The 16,833-nt window shown below is 47.3% G+C and overlaps 1 protein-coding gene across 2 annotated transcripts in view; it reads right to left on the bottom strand.

Moving 5' to 3' along the window:
- Tet (tet methylcytosine dioxygenase-like) overlaps positions 1-16,833 on the bottom strand; it is a 220,543-nt gene that overhangs the window by 9,648 nt on the left and 194,062 nt on the right. For both annotated transcript variants that reach the window (XM_078194910.1, XM_078194911.1), the window contains 4 exons: positions 5,827-6,064; positions 4,936-5,171; positions 1,839-4,554; positions 1,136-1,311 (listed from right to left, as the gene is read on the bottom strand). In XM_078194910.1, coding sequence (XP_078051036.1) covers positions 1,136-1,311; positions 1,839-4,554; positions 4,936-5,171; positions 5,827-6,064 — 3,366 coding nt within the window. The remainder of the gene's footprint in view (positions 1-1,135; positions 1,312-1,838; positions 4,555-4,935; positions 5,172-5,826; positions 6,065-16,833) is intronic.

The raw sequence follows: 16,833 nt of genomic DNA, 5'->3' as shown, positions 1-16,833 counted from the left end.
TTCTGTTGGCGTTTATTCACTACTTACGTCCTATTTATTGTTAATTAAGTGGCCAAAGTGATTGTCAATGGGAGATGGTTAAACTAGTCGATTAAGATGGCTTACTTATCGCAAAATGTGTATTCCAAAGAGACAAAGTCGATTTACTCGTCTTCTACCATGTTTGTTATAAATATACGATTAGGTCAGCGCTAAAATCAAAATAAACCTAACGAACGTCGTGCGGCTGCGTTTATTGTCCAGTAGTTCGATTCCTCGTGTGTAATTCGAGTCGGATACAAATTGTTACAAACGGTTTCATCTCGGACAAACGATACGTTCGAGCGCGCCTTACCAACTAAACAGATGAAAAATCGGCTTAAACTATTGGTCACGCGTGAAATAAATACTCGTGGTCGGTTTACGCTAATAATCGATTCAATATATTAGATCCGTCTCTCTCTATATAATAAAACTATCCGAAAAAAACTCTATATATGTGAATGGCCAATTCCCGCTGGTGTTCGCAAGTGCTCTAACACCGCAGGGGCACCGAGCATGTTACAGGATTACATGCGCAATCGCGCCAAACGATTAATTCTCGCTACAATAAAAACGGACGAAATTAATTCACTATATACTCGAGAAAATTCGTAGAAAAGATCGTCGCGTCGTCTTCAACGGCCGCACGGAGACTTAATCCCTCAATTGGGCTACATCGAATATTTGGTAACAATCAATGTTAATCGACAGTAATAATAATACTAATAATAGCAATCGTAATAATCGTACAATAATAATAATCATAATAATAATCGTAATAATAATAATAAGCATAATAATAATATTAAATCGTAGTATCGCGAAGAAAAGCAACAAATGTGTAAACGCAGAATTAAATAAACAGCAAATAAAAAACGAAATGCGTGAAACTAAGAGTAAGGTTTTACAGGTTATGTAACGACAGATGGCGCGGCCGACCGCACACGGACATAACCTGAATCGCGGTGTACGCGCTCCGGAACTGGTGTGTGCGCGCGGTGTGTCTGCAGACGAGTGGGTAGTGGCAAGTGATGATGGATGGAATCGGTTCGCGGGTCTGTGAGATGAGTGAATGGGACTCGCTTTGAACCGGACAGCCGTTTAATTCGCTTACCCACTTAGCCATCGGACATCCCTGGGTGGTTTTCCCCTCCTTTCCGGTGTAGATGACCTTTTCGAATCTAATGGCGTTTCCCTTAAGGCCGGTTCTTCGTTCGAGATCGTTCCGTAGGTCGGGCAGGCTCGCTGCCGCGCCGAGGTGTGTGTAGTAGGAGCCGGGCTCTGGCGGACCTTGTGGTTGAACCTCATTTTACTTACGAGACACCGGGGAGGGCGTTTGTCAACGGATAGGAGAAGCAACAGAGAAACGGAAACATTTATGCCGCGTGTTTTTGATGCACGCAGGGGCGCGTATATATACCCCCTCCCAAATATAGCAGAGGCAGGGGGGAGGCATCGGTATACTTTTTGTTTTTTTGGGGGGCACAGCAAGTTAGGTTTTCTATCGTGCACGCTCCTCTGCGGGTGTCGATGTCTGATCGAGGCGCTTTAACTTTATACTTTTTTTATTTTTTTTTATTCGGTATATACTGTGTCTGTACGTCTCGGCCGGTGATTCGATTAGCATACAGGTCTGTTTACTTATTTATATTTTTGTTTGTTTTGTCACGGATTGATCGGTACATACGTCGGTTCACCACCCGGGTTTTACATAGGCGCACGGTTTTTTTTTCTCGTGTGATAAGCGGAGCATGGTATTCGTGGTTAGTGTGTTCTCTCAATGTTAGTGTCGTGCTGAATACGCAATAGCAACTCACATTTGTCGGCTGGGAAGCAGTTGCAGTCCGGCACTTCGGTCCTCGCATTGTTCTTCAGTTTGTCCAAGTGATCTTGGAGTTTTGCGGTGACCGGGACCGCGCGCGGGCTCTGCGGCCCGCCGTTGTCCGTCTTATCGGGCTTCTCGGGTGAATCGGCCAGGATCTCGTCCCGCGTCTGCAGACCCTGGCAGCAGCCCTCGCGCAGGTGCTCGGGTGTCGGCTGCTCGGTGCCGCCGCGACGACAACACCACGAACCTACGCCCGGCGAGACTTTCGCCGGCCCGCCGTCCCCACGGAACTTGTACGACTCGCTGGCGTCCAGCGACCTTTGGTCCGGCTCCGTCTTGATCTCCCTGGCCTGATAGCTGTCGCTCTTGGACGAGGCGGTGGGCGACGGCGCGCACTCCGAGCCCGAGCACGCGTAGTCCCCAATGTTTTCCTGCTTGATGATCTGAGAGCTGTCGCAATTCGCGTCCGTCGTCGACGGCTCCTTCTCCAGCACGCTCTCGGCCCGGTCCCCCTCCTCCTCCAACCTCACCCCCTGGAACTCGAGACCCTCGCCGGCCTCGCTGCTCTTCTCCTCCTCCAGCTTCTTCTTGGCAGGGTGTTCATCGAACTCGTTCCCTCCTCGCTCCGCGGACAAGTCCCGCTGGAACGACTTGTCGTCGGTGTGATTGTCATCGTTCTTCTCGGCCTCTTTCCACAGCTCCTCCTCCCCCCTGCTCTCCGGCTCCCGTTCCGACGGCTTGTCGCACGGTTTCGCGAGCTCGGTCTTCGCCTCGCCGAACTTCATAAAGCTCTCGATCGACGGGATCCCGCTGCCCGGCAGCGCGCCGCTATTAGCTAACGCGCCGCCCCCTCCTGACCACTCCCATAAGCCACCACCGTCGGGCAAACTATCGACCCGAGGGTGGTGGCTATGCAATAAAAAATTACCGGTCAGAGATTCGTTCGACTGCGACATAGAGATCATGCCCGACTGGCTCAGATACTGATCGTTTTGCTTCTCGTGAAGCTTGTCGGCGCTATCGTCCCGCACCCTGTCATCACCGTGATGGTACTCGCCGTTCGCGCCGCTGTTGCTGTTTACGTGCTGCGACTGCATCTGATGGTGGAGATTGTGATGCTGTTGCTCCTGATGGGACATCTGGTGCTGCTGGGACTGTTGCATCTGTTGGTGTTGCTGCAACTGTTGCTGTTGCTGTTGTTGCTGCTGTTGCTTGTTCAGTATCATCGACTTCAGCCGGCTGTTTAAATTAACACGATTAGATTGAGCAAATACGTTACTCTCCTGAGCATCTTGGCCGTCCGAGAACCCATTCGGTTTACTAGCGTCGCTGGTCTGCTGTTGCTGTTGCTGCCACATCACTCTTTCGCCAGAATTCTGCATGTCCTGCTTGGTCGCCTGCTGGCCCCAAGTCGGCTGGTTCTCCGGCACCGAGCTCGGCGACCAGGACATCTGGCTGTCCATCTTGTTGTCCTGCTGTTGCTGCTGCCACGCGGCAGGCTGATGCCCGGGCGTCCTCCTCGGGCTTGGCTGGGAGTCGGGCCACTGTTGCTGGGGCTGCTGGCTGCCGTCGCTCTTTATACTGTTCGGCGACCAATTCGGTTGACTAGTGGGCGTGTCCGGCCAGGACATCTGGTTCGACGGCGTCAGTCTCGGGCTCTTCTCGATCTTTGTCTGCTGCGACCACTGCTGCTGTTGCTGCTGCTGCTGCGACATTTGCTGCCCCGACGGCGTCAGCCTCGGGTTCGACTGACTCGCGTTCTGCTGCAACTCCGGGCTGCTTTGCTGCCAGCTGTGCTGCTGCTGTTGCTGCTGTCCGGACGGCGTCATCCTGGCGTTCTGGTGCTGCTGAGGCTGCTGGTGGTCCGACAGCTTCGGCGAGTGCTGCAGCCAGGCCTGGTGCTGCGCTTGTTGCTGACTAGAGGGTGTCAATCTCGGATTCTGACCATCCCGCAGCTTCGGACTCTGGCGGGACCAGTTCCCCTGGCTCGGCTGCTGCTGGCTCTCGGTATTGTCTGACCACGACTGAGGCGTCTGCGGCTCCTTCACGCTGCCGTTCTCCCAGCTCATGTGGCTCGCCGGTCTGGGCAGTTCCTGCTGACCCTGCAGCTGCATGCTCTGCTGCTCCTGCGCCTTCATGCTATTGCTCTGCATACTCTGCTGCTGGCTAGATTTCTGCTGCTGCTGTTGTTGGTGCTGCTGTTGTTGTTGGTGCTGCTGCTGCTGTTGCTGCTGCTGTTGCTGTTGTTGCATCGTCCCGTCCGACCAGCTCATGCTGTTGCTCACGTTGTTCATCTTCGCGCTGGTACTAGTATCCGACCAGAGATGCCGTTGACCGCCATCCCCCACTGTGTGCTGTCTCTGCATATGCTGTTGCTGTTGTTGCTGGTGCTGAGGCTGCTGCTGCGCAACCTGCTGCTGCCATTGATGGTTCGCCACGTGTTGTTGACCCATTTCCACGTAGCCTGGATATCCGTTAGAGCTGTGTAAACTCTGTGGGCCCGGTTGAAGTGGATACCCAGGCATCTCGTTTCCCGACACATTGCTCGCGGCGATCGTCGCGAACCCCTTCACCTGCGTGTCGGTCTGCGGCTGCTGAGACTGCTGAGACTGTTGTTGCTGCGTTCCCTGCTGTTGCTGATTCTCCATGTGCACCGAGCTGCTGCGGCTCGTCGGGGTCGTAGACGGCGGCGGCGCCATCGTCACGTCCTGGAAACATCATCATTCTTGCTCTATAACTAAAATCGGGTTGCCCGGTTGTAGTATCGTTCCTCGTTCCCGATCTACGACTAGGCGTCTTCATAAAATCTGCCGCGGCGTCCGCTGTTTCGCGGCCATTCCGCTAATAATAGCTGCATCCTGGTGTCTCGATGGTCGCCTCACATTAGCCAGTTAGTGAAGCCAGTTTGTAATTCAACGATCGCATATAGGTGGACAAACCAGCGAACAATCAATCGTAACTGTTCGCCGACTGCTGATCCTCTGATTGATATTCGGCGCGAAGCGAGACGGACGCCGGTCAGCATATTTTATGAAGATTGGTTTTTGTTTGAATTAAAAAAAAAGGAACGTATTCTCGGACAAACGTACCTGTTGTTGGTAGCCATTCACGTAATCCTGCCTTTCATAACCAACTGATTGGGTCGCTGCGGCAGCGGGATCCATGAATTGACCGTTTAGCGGCCTCTGAGCTGTCGATGGTACCGTTTGCGGGGCGACCGGCGGCAAGGGCGAGGGCTGCCCCGTGATTGTGTATTGTCCTGTCGCCCCGGCACGCTGAAACGCCGACTGATCCGTCGTAATGAAAGTCTGCTGCTGATATGCGACTGTAATCAGAAAATTCCCGTGCTGATTCTACAGAAAAGCTCGCCGGCAAACAGGGCCGGGGCCCTCTCGTCGCTGTTTTCTTCATCCGAGAAATTGAAATCCGACCTTCGAAATTTACGGCCATCGGAGACTCGTCCAGTTTTAAGTTTAGTTTTCTCAAAATTATAATTATTCCAAGTGTAAAGAAATTGAGAATCGGTTGAAAAAACCTCATCGCATCAAATCGATGATTAATAAAAAAGAAACAATTCCCTACTATAAAAATTCTTTCTTTAAGAGGTTAGATAATATGATGGACGAATCTCCAATCTTCCCTTCTCGAACGAAGTCATTCTAAAAGAGATTGTAGTTAATCTATTCCAAACTTCCAAGTTACCAATCCATTTCTGCTTCAGAGGACAATTTTGGAGGATTTATTATATAATTCGAGATACGTGACCGAAAGAAATTCCACATTGTTGAATCCCCGAACCCTGCCATCATCGGGGACAATGCAAATCGTATGAATTACCACCGAACGGTCGAAAGTGGTAGGTTCAATTGGCCAGCGGGCTGTGTCGCGGCGATCGACCGAATGGCCGGTCCCCATTGGCCCGGGGATCCAATATGGGTGCCATTCATAAATTGGCCGGAATCGATTCGTTGTTCAATTACCTGGCTGCGGATGGTAAGGCGCCGCGGTGGTGTACTGAGTATGGTACCTCAGCTCTTCGAGCTGATTCGGTGCCGGTATTTGCTGGATGAACTGCTGAGGTGGCCATGGCGCTGCTGACGTTTCAACCGCGACTGCTCCCACGGGGGCGACTCCCTGGTGCCATACAGTATTCCCGAACCCGGCTGCCGGCCGGAAGCCGGCGCTCGTGTCGCCGTAAAATGGCATCACTCCCGGTGACTGTGAACAGAAATCAAGAAAATTCCTCGTATTAGTTGAAATCGACAAATTTCCATTTAGATGACGCACATCGTTCTACCTTCCCGAAAAAAAACATAGAATGCGGTATGGCTATATGAACAATGCCGTTGCTAAATTTCACTAGCTTATAGGTTACGTAACGGCGATTCAATTTTATTCAATAGAAAAGAGAACTGCGAATTTTATGCAATTATTATTCGGCTAAGTGGCTGCTATTTAAGACAGCAAAAGAGTTCAGCTTGTACATATTGTCAGATATAATCTTCAAAAACTATCGAAGCTGCGAAAACATTTTGCATTGCTTTTTCTTGGTTTTGAAAGCCAGTGCTTTCTAAAATCAATTATCAATGACCAATTTGTTAAACAATTCGTAAAGAAATTTTTGAAGAAAAATTTGTTAAAAAGACCGCGATTTTCAACTGTTCTGTCCAAAAGCGTGTAACGAAAATTGAATTTTTTGGATTTCAAAATTTTCTACGCTTTTATCGTCTCGAAGTAATTAAAATCGTTTCCATTGACCTTCTACATTCATGACGAAAGCACATGAAGTCAAACATAAAATTCTAAAGTCATCAGAAAGATTTTATCACGTTAGTTCCAACTAATGGTAATTATTAAAAAAAGAACAATATTCTCAACCGACATATGTTCTTTATTAACTCGAACAATTATTTTCGCATGAAGATTGCTCGACCAGTGGATTTCGCAAACGGCAACGCGGCCAAACCAACCAGAATAACCCGAGCTCCACCGGCCGAGAAAGTTGTCCAAAACCGAATCAGCCACGCAACGGTTACGCCCGACAATTAACCTCTCAATAATTGACAAACACGTTTGCCGAGTTGCTGACGGTTCTAGGAATGAATTCGTTGGTAACGCTGGTTGAGAACCGTCGCGCGGAGAGCGCGAGATGGGGACAGCCATTCGTCAGCAATAGTTCGGCGACCGTGCAGGTCGCAGCGGCTCTCAACTCGCGGCTAGGCGAACTTGTCTCGGGGCGGTAAGGCACGCGTTCCCAAACCAATTAAATAAAGGGATGCCAACCGGGCCGTAATATAGCTATTAATCAAAACGCGAAAGCCCCACGTGCGCCGGAAGCTCCGTGTTTCCAGCAGGTTCTTCGACTATCGCGTGACGATTCGACGTTTATCTCTTCCGTTTTAATTGCTGCGTTGCCGGCCCTAACGGAACTCCGCGAGGAATCGCTGGGGAGTTCGTTGGAATTCGTCGATTTTTCAAGATCCTTGCCAGATACGCACGGTTTCCATGTGAATTTGAATTTGGATTTATTTCTATTTATTCAGCCATTAGAAGAGTCACTTTTCACTCGTAAACGCAGCGATCAGGTTATGCACGACGTACTAGCACATCTGGGGGGATAGAGGATAGGTTTCTGTTTTATTGTAACTAAGATTTACAGTGATATTTACGATTATTGGTTTAACTAGCATCGACTATGATTTCTTGATTGCTATGATTTTGTGGGGGGTCTCTGGCCTGCGACTCAGCGGTCAGCGCGTTAACGAGTCGCCGCGAACGTAACCTCAAATGTTGCGGTCACCCGATCCCCGCTTGATGCATTATCCGGCTCTAAAATAGTTTTCATCTAAGTATATTCAAACGCCGCGTATTCCAGTGCCGTCAGCGGAGACTCGCAAACGGACTAATCTACGTAACGTTTCCAAGGGGAGTCCGCGATCCTAGCAATCGCTTTTGGAACGAGATCGGGTTAAAGTTACAGGGCAAATCTAATATTAAAAGTCTGCCACTGGATTTGGCAAAATGCGATTTTAGTTTCCAGATATTTTTACTCAAAGTTCGCGTGCCACCCTACAGATAATATACACTGTATGATCATATGGAAACTTTAAATTAAAAAATCTCGAAAACTTTACATTTGTGGAAGAAATGTTTCAAACAAAAGTTTTTAATTTTTTTTAACTGAGTAACTTTTGTATGTAACAATTTTCTCGAAAATTTACTGTTTTCGAAATATTTTCATTTGAAGATTGCTGATGGACATATATATTATAAATATATATTATTGTAAATAAATTAGCTACGCATTATAATTTTAACCCGTCCTTGATTCAAAAGTGATTTCGTACGTTGCCTCTGTTAACATGATCGAAGTTACGCTCTCTATTCCGTTGAAATGGATCTCGATCTGTCAGAAATATCGTTCGACATGGGCTCCGACTTATTTTGCAGTTAACGCACAGTGCGCGCAAGAATGGAAGTTCATTAAACGTTAATGTTTGTGCGTACACAAACGCGCGCGGGCCACATGGACGCTCGTCGCGCGTGGATATGAAATATGGCGGAGCGTCACTTCTGCGAATTAATCAAACTTTCACGCGAGTATCAATTCGAGCAACAACGACATCCATTGGAAGGCTTGTACAATGGGTTTCGTTTATTTTCGCTCGTCCCACGGCCGGCGATGGCTTCAAGAAGCTATCGAGCAGTTCGTGCAACTGCTTGAATCCAGGATTGTGGAAAATAGCAATTTCTAAAATAGCAAAAACACTATAAATATTTGTATTTTTATGCATAATACAGGATTTGACAAATTAATATTTTTAAAAGTATTTTCTACACGTAATTGTTTTCTTTTTTAAAAGGTAATTTGTCAAATATTGGATTATATCAGAAAATAAAAATATTTATAGTTTATTTACTATTTTGAAAATTGATTTTTACACAGCTCTGCTGGAATCTTATTCAAATTTTGCTATAGAATTGTGCCTCGATCTTCGCTGCTTCTTTTAGTGTAGACTAGAATTATTCCTGTAGCATAAGTAACCCTCGTAGTAAAGAAAATTATGTCTCACTTTAAAATTTTCTGATAGCAGACCGTCCGCCATTTTATCTAATTAGTTTCCAACCTTGAAACGCCCTATAGATTTCTTTAAATATTTTGCAAATACGACTTTCAGCTTTAATATAAAAATATCCTTCCTAGCAAGTAAAATCGCTAACCCTGGATAAAAAATAACCTCTTCCCAAATTGTTCTCCAACTTTGAAACAGCCTGTAGGTTGCACTCAGCATTCCATAACCATGAGTCCCGTCATCTTTGCGCAAATAACCCTACCATCGAGAAAAATGACCTCAGATTGAAGGTATCCCTAACGATAAACGAGCCCACGCATACTGCAAATGTCCGCGGACTTTGGATCACCTTGTACATCGCTCCCAGCGTTCCATTTGCATCCAAAACTCGGACTGCGGCAAGGAGCCTCGCGACGTCGTGAACTTTGGAGCGGCCTGTACGTGATAAAAATTCCCGAACGGTCGTCGTAGAACGGAAACGAGAACTCGGCCGAAATATCGAAAGAGTAGCCCCAGAGGGAACGCGACTGCGGAGTCGGCGATGGTGGTGGTGGTGGGAGGGAGGGAGGGGAGGGAGAGGGAAACAATAGGGGCCGTTGGCGTGTAAAGAAATTTCCGAAGCTCCGCAAAAGAGGCGTCTTCTTGTATTTAAACGTTCGGCTGTGTTCGGGCCTTTGAAAAATCGATAGCCAGGGAGAGAGAGTGACGAGGAGGCGCGCGCGCGCGCGGCCCCGGGAGAAAGTGAAACAGAATGACAAAGAGCCGCATCTCGCGGGGCGAGGCGTGTACACACACGGACGAGCAAACCGATCGTTCGTTTGTGTTGCTCGCCGCCTTCGTTTTGCAGCGGGTTTTATAGTCCGGTTGCGAGTTTGCCAATTCTTTCCTTCGTTCCCTTCTACCCTTTTCAGCTCCGTCCTTCTCCCTCCTCCCCCTCCTCCTCCACCTCACCAATCTATTTGCGGCCCCACTCTCGCCGCCCTACCACCCGCGCGCCCCCTCCGCGCACGGTTGCCATCCGCTGTCCCCGTCCAACCCGATGCTTTCCTTTCGATTAACGATCCTCTGTCTCGCTTCGAGCGTCCCACTCGACCACACGTAGAGTCACGCACACAATAGGCACACATGGATCGAAGCCTCATTCTCTCTTTCTCTTTCTTTCTTTTTCTCTCACACTGTCTTTTATTCTTTCTTTTCTTTTTTCTCTCTCTCTCTCTCTATCTCTCTCTCTTATTTTCTCTATATTTCTCTCTGACTGTGTCTTATTCGCTCTCAGTGTCCCTCTCTCTCTTTCTCTCTCTCTCTCTCTCTCTTATTTTCCCTCTCTCTTTCATCCTCTCTTCCTCCTTTCTCCTTCTACATTCGTCTTTCTTTATTCATTTTTCGTTCCCTCCTGCCGAGCCGATGAGTAGTGATAGGCTCGAGACAGTTTTAACGCTCCAATGAGACGTGTGTGTAGTCCACCAGGTTCTGTGTCACTAGATTTTTAAGAACTTCTTCTCTGGGAATATTTGAAGAACCTTTCTAGGGATTTATGAGGACATTGGGACTTTCGCAATCGTGTCAGATTCTGTCAAGGTTATGTCAGCGTGAAAGAGCGTCTGAAGAATTTTCAAAATAATGTTCTTAAACATATTATACGTTCGTTTGTGACGAATATACTCGTTGCTCGTTACAAACTTGATGCTTTTTCTGACGAATATATTGGACACTGTGGAATATGGTCATTTCTTTGTTGACGAGTCATGACAAGTTTATCCGATATCAGAAGAACATTTTTTCATGACGTATATGTTCGTCGTTCAATGTATATGAATTACAATTTCGCCGTGACGAGTATATCCGTTGCGACAAGTATATTGCTATCTCTTCCTGAATAGCATATCTGTCACGGAAGAAGAAACAATTCTATTTCTTTGTAACGAGTCACGAAAAAGTTACATTGATATTACTTCACGACGAGTACATTCGTCAGTGTAAAAGAAACAAGCGATTTCTTCACGACGATTACGTTTATCATGAGAAAAAGAATAAAGATAAAGAAACGGATAAAGAAAAATTACTATTACTTCACGACGAGTATATTTGTCACGAGAAAAAGAAACATTGATGTTACTTTTAATATATAGTATAATATACTAGTATATACTATATTAAACTGTAGTACATATTTAGTATATTATATTAGTGTATGCTATATTCCACTGTAATATACATGGATAATATGTATAATATGTTACATGTATAATATGTTATATTAGTATATACTATACTATGCTACACAAGTATAAGCCAATCTGCATTACCACGATTACCCCAAGAACCGTCCCTCCCTCGTTATCACAAATTCAAAAGTTATTTCCAATTTATAGAAAAACCAGTCGAACTTTAACGAATTTCATTTAGATTTCCGTGCGATTCGAAACGGAAAGGCAAGCGAGGTACTATTTCAATGAATTTGTGCAGCAGAGCGTCGGCTCTGTCGCATAAAGGAATAATTCGGCAACGGTGCGCGCGCATAAAAATTATTCAAAATTCGGCGCCGGAAATTCGACGCGCCGTTGGCCTGATCGCGCGCGACGGAAATTAGGCAGCCGATTGAATAAAATTTCGTGCGTACACCCGTGTCCTCTTGCCGGCCCGTCCCGCCCCCTCGCGTTCACCGAGCACTCGCAGCGTCGTCGTGTTTATCCGATGTTGCCGCGGCGTGCAGCTACGAGACCATTTTGCGGGTTATTACCCTTGTTACGCGGTACAGTTCAATTAACTGAGTTACGATGGTAATCCCATTGACGGTGACCAAGGAAGTGAAATTTCCTCCGTTGATATTCGGGCATGGAAGCCCGTGCTCGCTTGCTCGGCGTCGAGAGTTCGAATCGAGGGACGACCGCAGAGGGGTGAGTGAGTCCACCCCGGCACGGGAAGCTCGTCACAACCCCTGAACTTCTGTTTCCAGGATCATTCTAATACGATTGTTCGAAGGTGTGTACTACAACACCGTGCTGTTCAATTTACACGAGATTCGAAACCCGAATTCGCACAGTCTACTCGCGAACGAAAACAATCGCGAGAAAGTTCGATTTTTGATCATGTTTGATCTACTTTTATGGTCGTACTGGTAACGGATAGCGAAGGTTTTTCCGATTAAAATGAGTCCAAACACGAGGGGAATTGGTGCGACGGGAGCTTGTTATATACCGGGTGGCCAAAATGAATTAATCGCTCCGAGCGTTTCGTTCCTAATAACGTTCAGGAATGTATAAAATATTTCTCAATGGTCTCTAAAGAAATTGCTAATGTCTGTTCGCATCGTATTTGTTGCATTTGACGAAGATCAATTTCATTTTGCATAAATTTTGACATCGGGCTTGCTAATTCCGTTTTCGTCCCACGTAACGCGGTACGAAATTTAAGAATCGCCCGTGAACATTGGGTATTTGTAAATGATATTTTAGCACTGTGAACGGATATTGTTCACCGTTTTAAATAATTGTTTTTTGCGGCAGGTTCAATTACAAGCAGCGTTTCGTGGTACCAGTTTATTCGGCCCCGAAATATTTCGCGGAAATTCGCGAATATCCCCGGACTAGATTTATTTTATTCCGAAACTAATGGAATCGCGAATAGAGAATCACCGATGAATTGATTGTGACGGATGAAATACATGGGGGCATTCCAGCGTTTCAATATTGATCTCCGACGATACGAATTCGCATGAATAGCTCCGGCTCTCTGTGAGAGTAATATTATATTTAACATTCTATCGGAAGCCTGTTAATGGACTTCCCCTGTGTCTGCGCTAAATCAAACGGGGAGGGGGCTCGATAATTTCGGCTTAAACAGTAATCCCGAAAGAAGCGATTAGATTTGTACAATCGCGCGCCGCTGCACGTTGATTTGCCATTGAAATAGCAAATGCAAAACGGACGTAACCACACCGCGGTTGAAAATCTACGTATAATAATATTGATGGCACGCGATAAGCACTGAACGTCTTAAAGACGTCCATTTTAGGTCTTTACGTTACACAGGACGTTCCTAAGACGTTCTTAGGCCTTTCGTAGAACATGAGGGACCTGTTAAAGACCTTTTGAATATTGTACGTCAAGCATCATTAAAATATTTTGATTTATGTAACACAGGACGTTTCGAGGCCGTTCGTAGAGCATTCAAGACGACTTGATTTGTAATGTAGGACATTTTTGAGACGTGTCTAAGCCGTTCGTAGAACATCGAGACGTCTTAAAGACGATCTACATGTCGTTGACCAAACATCTTCAAGATATCTTCATTTTCAATACAGGACGTTTCTAGGCCCTTCATAGGACATTCAAGACGTTTTAAAGACAGCCTTGCGCTATCTTCATGAAGAACATACAACAGAACAATATATTGTTGCAACGTTGTGGTCAAGAATGAGCTAAAGCTAAGAATAGTAAATGCCAAGAGTTCAAATTAATAAGCGAGTGCAACAATTCAAATTAATAAACAATTCAAACAATTCAAATTATTAAACAAATCCAACAGTTCACATTAACGCCACGAAGCAGAAGGATCATCAATCAAATCCCATCAGAAGATGTATTTACGATAGCTAAGCGTGTCCCATTTCACTGCATCGAAAACATGTCAACATAACCTCTCGAAACGGCAAAGTGTCAACAAACGAAGCGCGCGTGTATCTGGTAAGTCTGAAACAACCGCGAGAGGCCCCAATCGGTAACCCAGTGATCCCTGGTCCGAGGTCTCGCCGCAGGGCGTCCCCCTTTGTCCATCACACCTAGACAACCCGACCGAGTTTGTTGTTTCCCCGTGGGTCTAATCGGCGGTGAGACGTTGCCCCGTATATACACACCCGGTCCGGCAGTTTCGGCGTAGCGTTGTCGATGAATCAACGCTCGGTACCCAGGAAGAACCAGTCGCCAAAGTGGAAAAAGCGAAGGGGAGAAGAAGAAGAAGAAGAAGGAGCCGGAGCGGAAGGGGTCGAGGTCAACGAACGGCTCGAGTTCCTTCGAGGCGACGGGGTGGCAGAACACCGGCGCAAAAGAGAGAGTAGGATTACGTGGGAGAGTGTGAGAGATAGAGAGAGAGAGAGAGAGAGGGGCGGAGGGAGGGAGAGATAGATGCCAGATAGGTAGAGGTAGAAGGCACCGAGGGTTATGTTTGGGTGCTGTCGCGGCATATCCCGTTTTATCACGCCTGGGGTTCACGTTGCCCTAGGTCACGATGTCAAGAGAACGGAAGGATTTCCCCCCCTGAGAGTCCCTGGCGAGGGACGAAGATGACGAGAACCGGCGCGGAGACGATAGAAGAGGAAAGGAGGAAAACACGATGCCGAAGCCGAGGGAAGCGGTTCTCTCTCGGTCTCTGCGCCTCTGAGGGATCGCTGACTCGGTTGGCGAGACGCCCGCCCCGCCCCCCCCCCCCCTCTCTCTCTCTCTCTTCGATGCTATCAACCTCGACCACAAACACCGATTCACGGCCACTTTGGGGGTTCACGCCGAGTCTCTCGACCCGACCACCTCTTCGAGCTACCGGCCCGGCACGCTCGACCCACTCTTTTCGCCGCGAAATGCGTTTCCGGGGTTGCCACTACGGCAAATCTGGAAACACACCAACGGAGGTGCTATTTTCATTGGGGACTGACTTAGCATCTTCGTGGATCAGGAATTGTAGCTCCTAATAGTGATCGAAAGCAGGTGATGTCATGGTAGCGGGCGTTAAAGAGTTGTTTTTAAGACTAAAGAACTATGAGACTTTATTTCACTCGCGATCGGGATGTGATAGGTTCCTGAGGCCCGCCCTCGATATTTAATTGGTCCTCGCGTTGTGCTACAAACTCAGTAACTAGGCCGAGTAAAACATTATCACTAAAGAAAAACTTACTTCAAATGACATCACCAATTTTCGGATTGCAAAACATTTTTGGGACACCGTATATATCAACGCCAGTATCTTCGAGTCTAAGAAGCCTTAAATGTAATTAATTGTATTTAATTGATACTTGGGAGACGCCACGTCTTGTGGCTGAAAGTGGATGTAATCAAGAGTATTACATTGTGAACAGGACCCTTTGAGGTTACTTTCTAAGAGATCAATTGTTTTCGAATAGAGAGACCTATTGTTATTTAAGGGCACGTGGTTTTTGACAATGATCGCAGCGACACCTGTCAAACGATCAGACTGAGGAACAGGTCTCGTTAAAGACTTCGTCTTCGCTATTACAACTCCTCCTACTTTGCTATTAAACTCTTTGAGGCGAAAATTTTTTAGTTTGAAAATGATGGGTCAGCGAAGGAAAGTAACTAGGGACTCTAAAGCCACTGCGATGACTTATTGACTCATCAGAGACGCCATTTGGCAGACTCTTGACGCGGGCTGCCGTAAGAACGCTTCCGAATGGTACATGTACAGATCGCTGACGGCTCAGGTAACAGCGAGAAGGTGTCGAGTCATTAGCCATCTGCTGGCGCGCGAAGGAAGCGGTCGCCGCAGGTCCTTAGGCACGCATCATCTTGTCAGTGGATGCTGCATGATTAAGGAATTAGATTGTGAACAGGCCTCCTTCTAACTTATTTCTAACGGGACGGGTTCTCGACTGCGAACCTAATTGGCACTTAGGCACACATCGATGGGAACGACGTTGTTAACGATAAGATGGTGCAGAGATTAGGTCTCTTAAGACCTTTTTACAACGAGATAATATTTGACACCTCTTGGGACGAAAGTTTGCAGTAGTCAAATCTCCGTTATCCCAGCTGATCGACAGAAAATATTCGGACGGAAGAGTTACGTTATTTATGACTATGGCAATGACTATGTTGAGGAGAATCGCTGATGGTAATGGAGAATTAACCGAAAAAACTGTGCACTGACCGCTCTAATTGCAGAGAAATTTTCGAAGCGTTGATACTTCTACAAAATTCAGATCAGGACGCGTCACGTAACCCACCCCGTCTATTCACAAATCTTCCGGCAACCATGAGTTCAGCGGACTTGCACGAACAATGCAACAGTCCATAACATTTCAGAAGCGTACAGTTAGTTATCGTTGCAATTAAACAGCGATAACCCTGACTCTTGGTTGTGGAAATCTATAAAAAACATCGCTGGCAAAAAATCCTCGTGAAATTCTATCGCAGACCAGCGTCCTCCCACGACTAATTCCTATTTCATGAGAGGCTGATAACACAGCCGATAACGATTACAAAGTATAATGGCCGAGACACGGTGGAGCGAATCTCTGGAAAGGATCGCGATGATCAACGAACGTTCCCGGAAGCGTGTCCTGTTGTTGGGTATGCGTGCGCGTGTGTCGAGTCGCTTTGAAAATCGAGCCAGAAATTAATTTCACTGCGACGCGGCAGCTCTGTCCGCCGCCAGGCCAGGAATAGGAGGGCGGCTGTAAATTTATCGACGAATTAGCAACAGCAATCAGTCCCGCATCGATACGTTTATTTCATTAAGCGTTACGTGCGCGCGGCCGATCGCGCCTGCCCGAGCAGACCGCGGCTGGTTAGGCGTGCGTACACGCGCGCGCGCGATCGCTCCGTCCACCGTCGATTCATTTATCAATGCGACGTCCGCGTCCCTCGTCTCAGCGGCCAGCGACCCCCCACTCTCGGTGCTGCTCGGTAGCCGGCCAACTAGACCACCTAACAGCGCGGAGATCGATTCTTTTCGAACGGGCGATTCCACGGCGCGTCCGCCGATAAAGCTGAATCGTTCGCGCGGTAAAACAGCGTTTATCGCGCTATTTATACATCGGGCCATGGCTACGGTCGCTTTTGATATCGTGCTCTCCACGGGGTCACGGGGTGGGGACACTGACGATTTTTTTTCGCGCCGGATTCGTCCTCGTCGCCGCGTTAGTCGAGCGTCGATGGGACTCGGAAGATGTTCGTCTCAGTCTCT

The sequence above is a fragment of the Augochlora pura genome, chromosome 11 (assembly GCF_028453695.1).
Source record: "Augochlora pura isolate Apur16 chromosome 11, APUR_v2.2.1, whole genome shotgun sequence".
Classification (NCBI taxonomy): domain Eukaryota; kingdom Metazoa; phylum Arthropoda; class Insecta; order Hymenoptera; family Halictidae; genus Augochlora; species Augochlora pura.
This window is presented reverse-complemented; position numbering and strand designations above follow the sequence as displayed.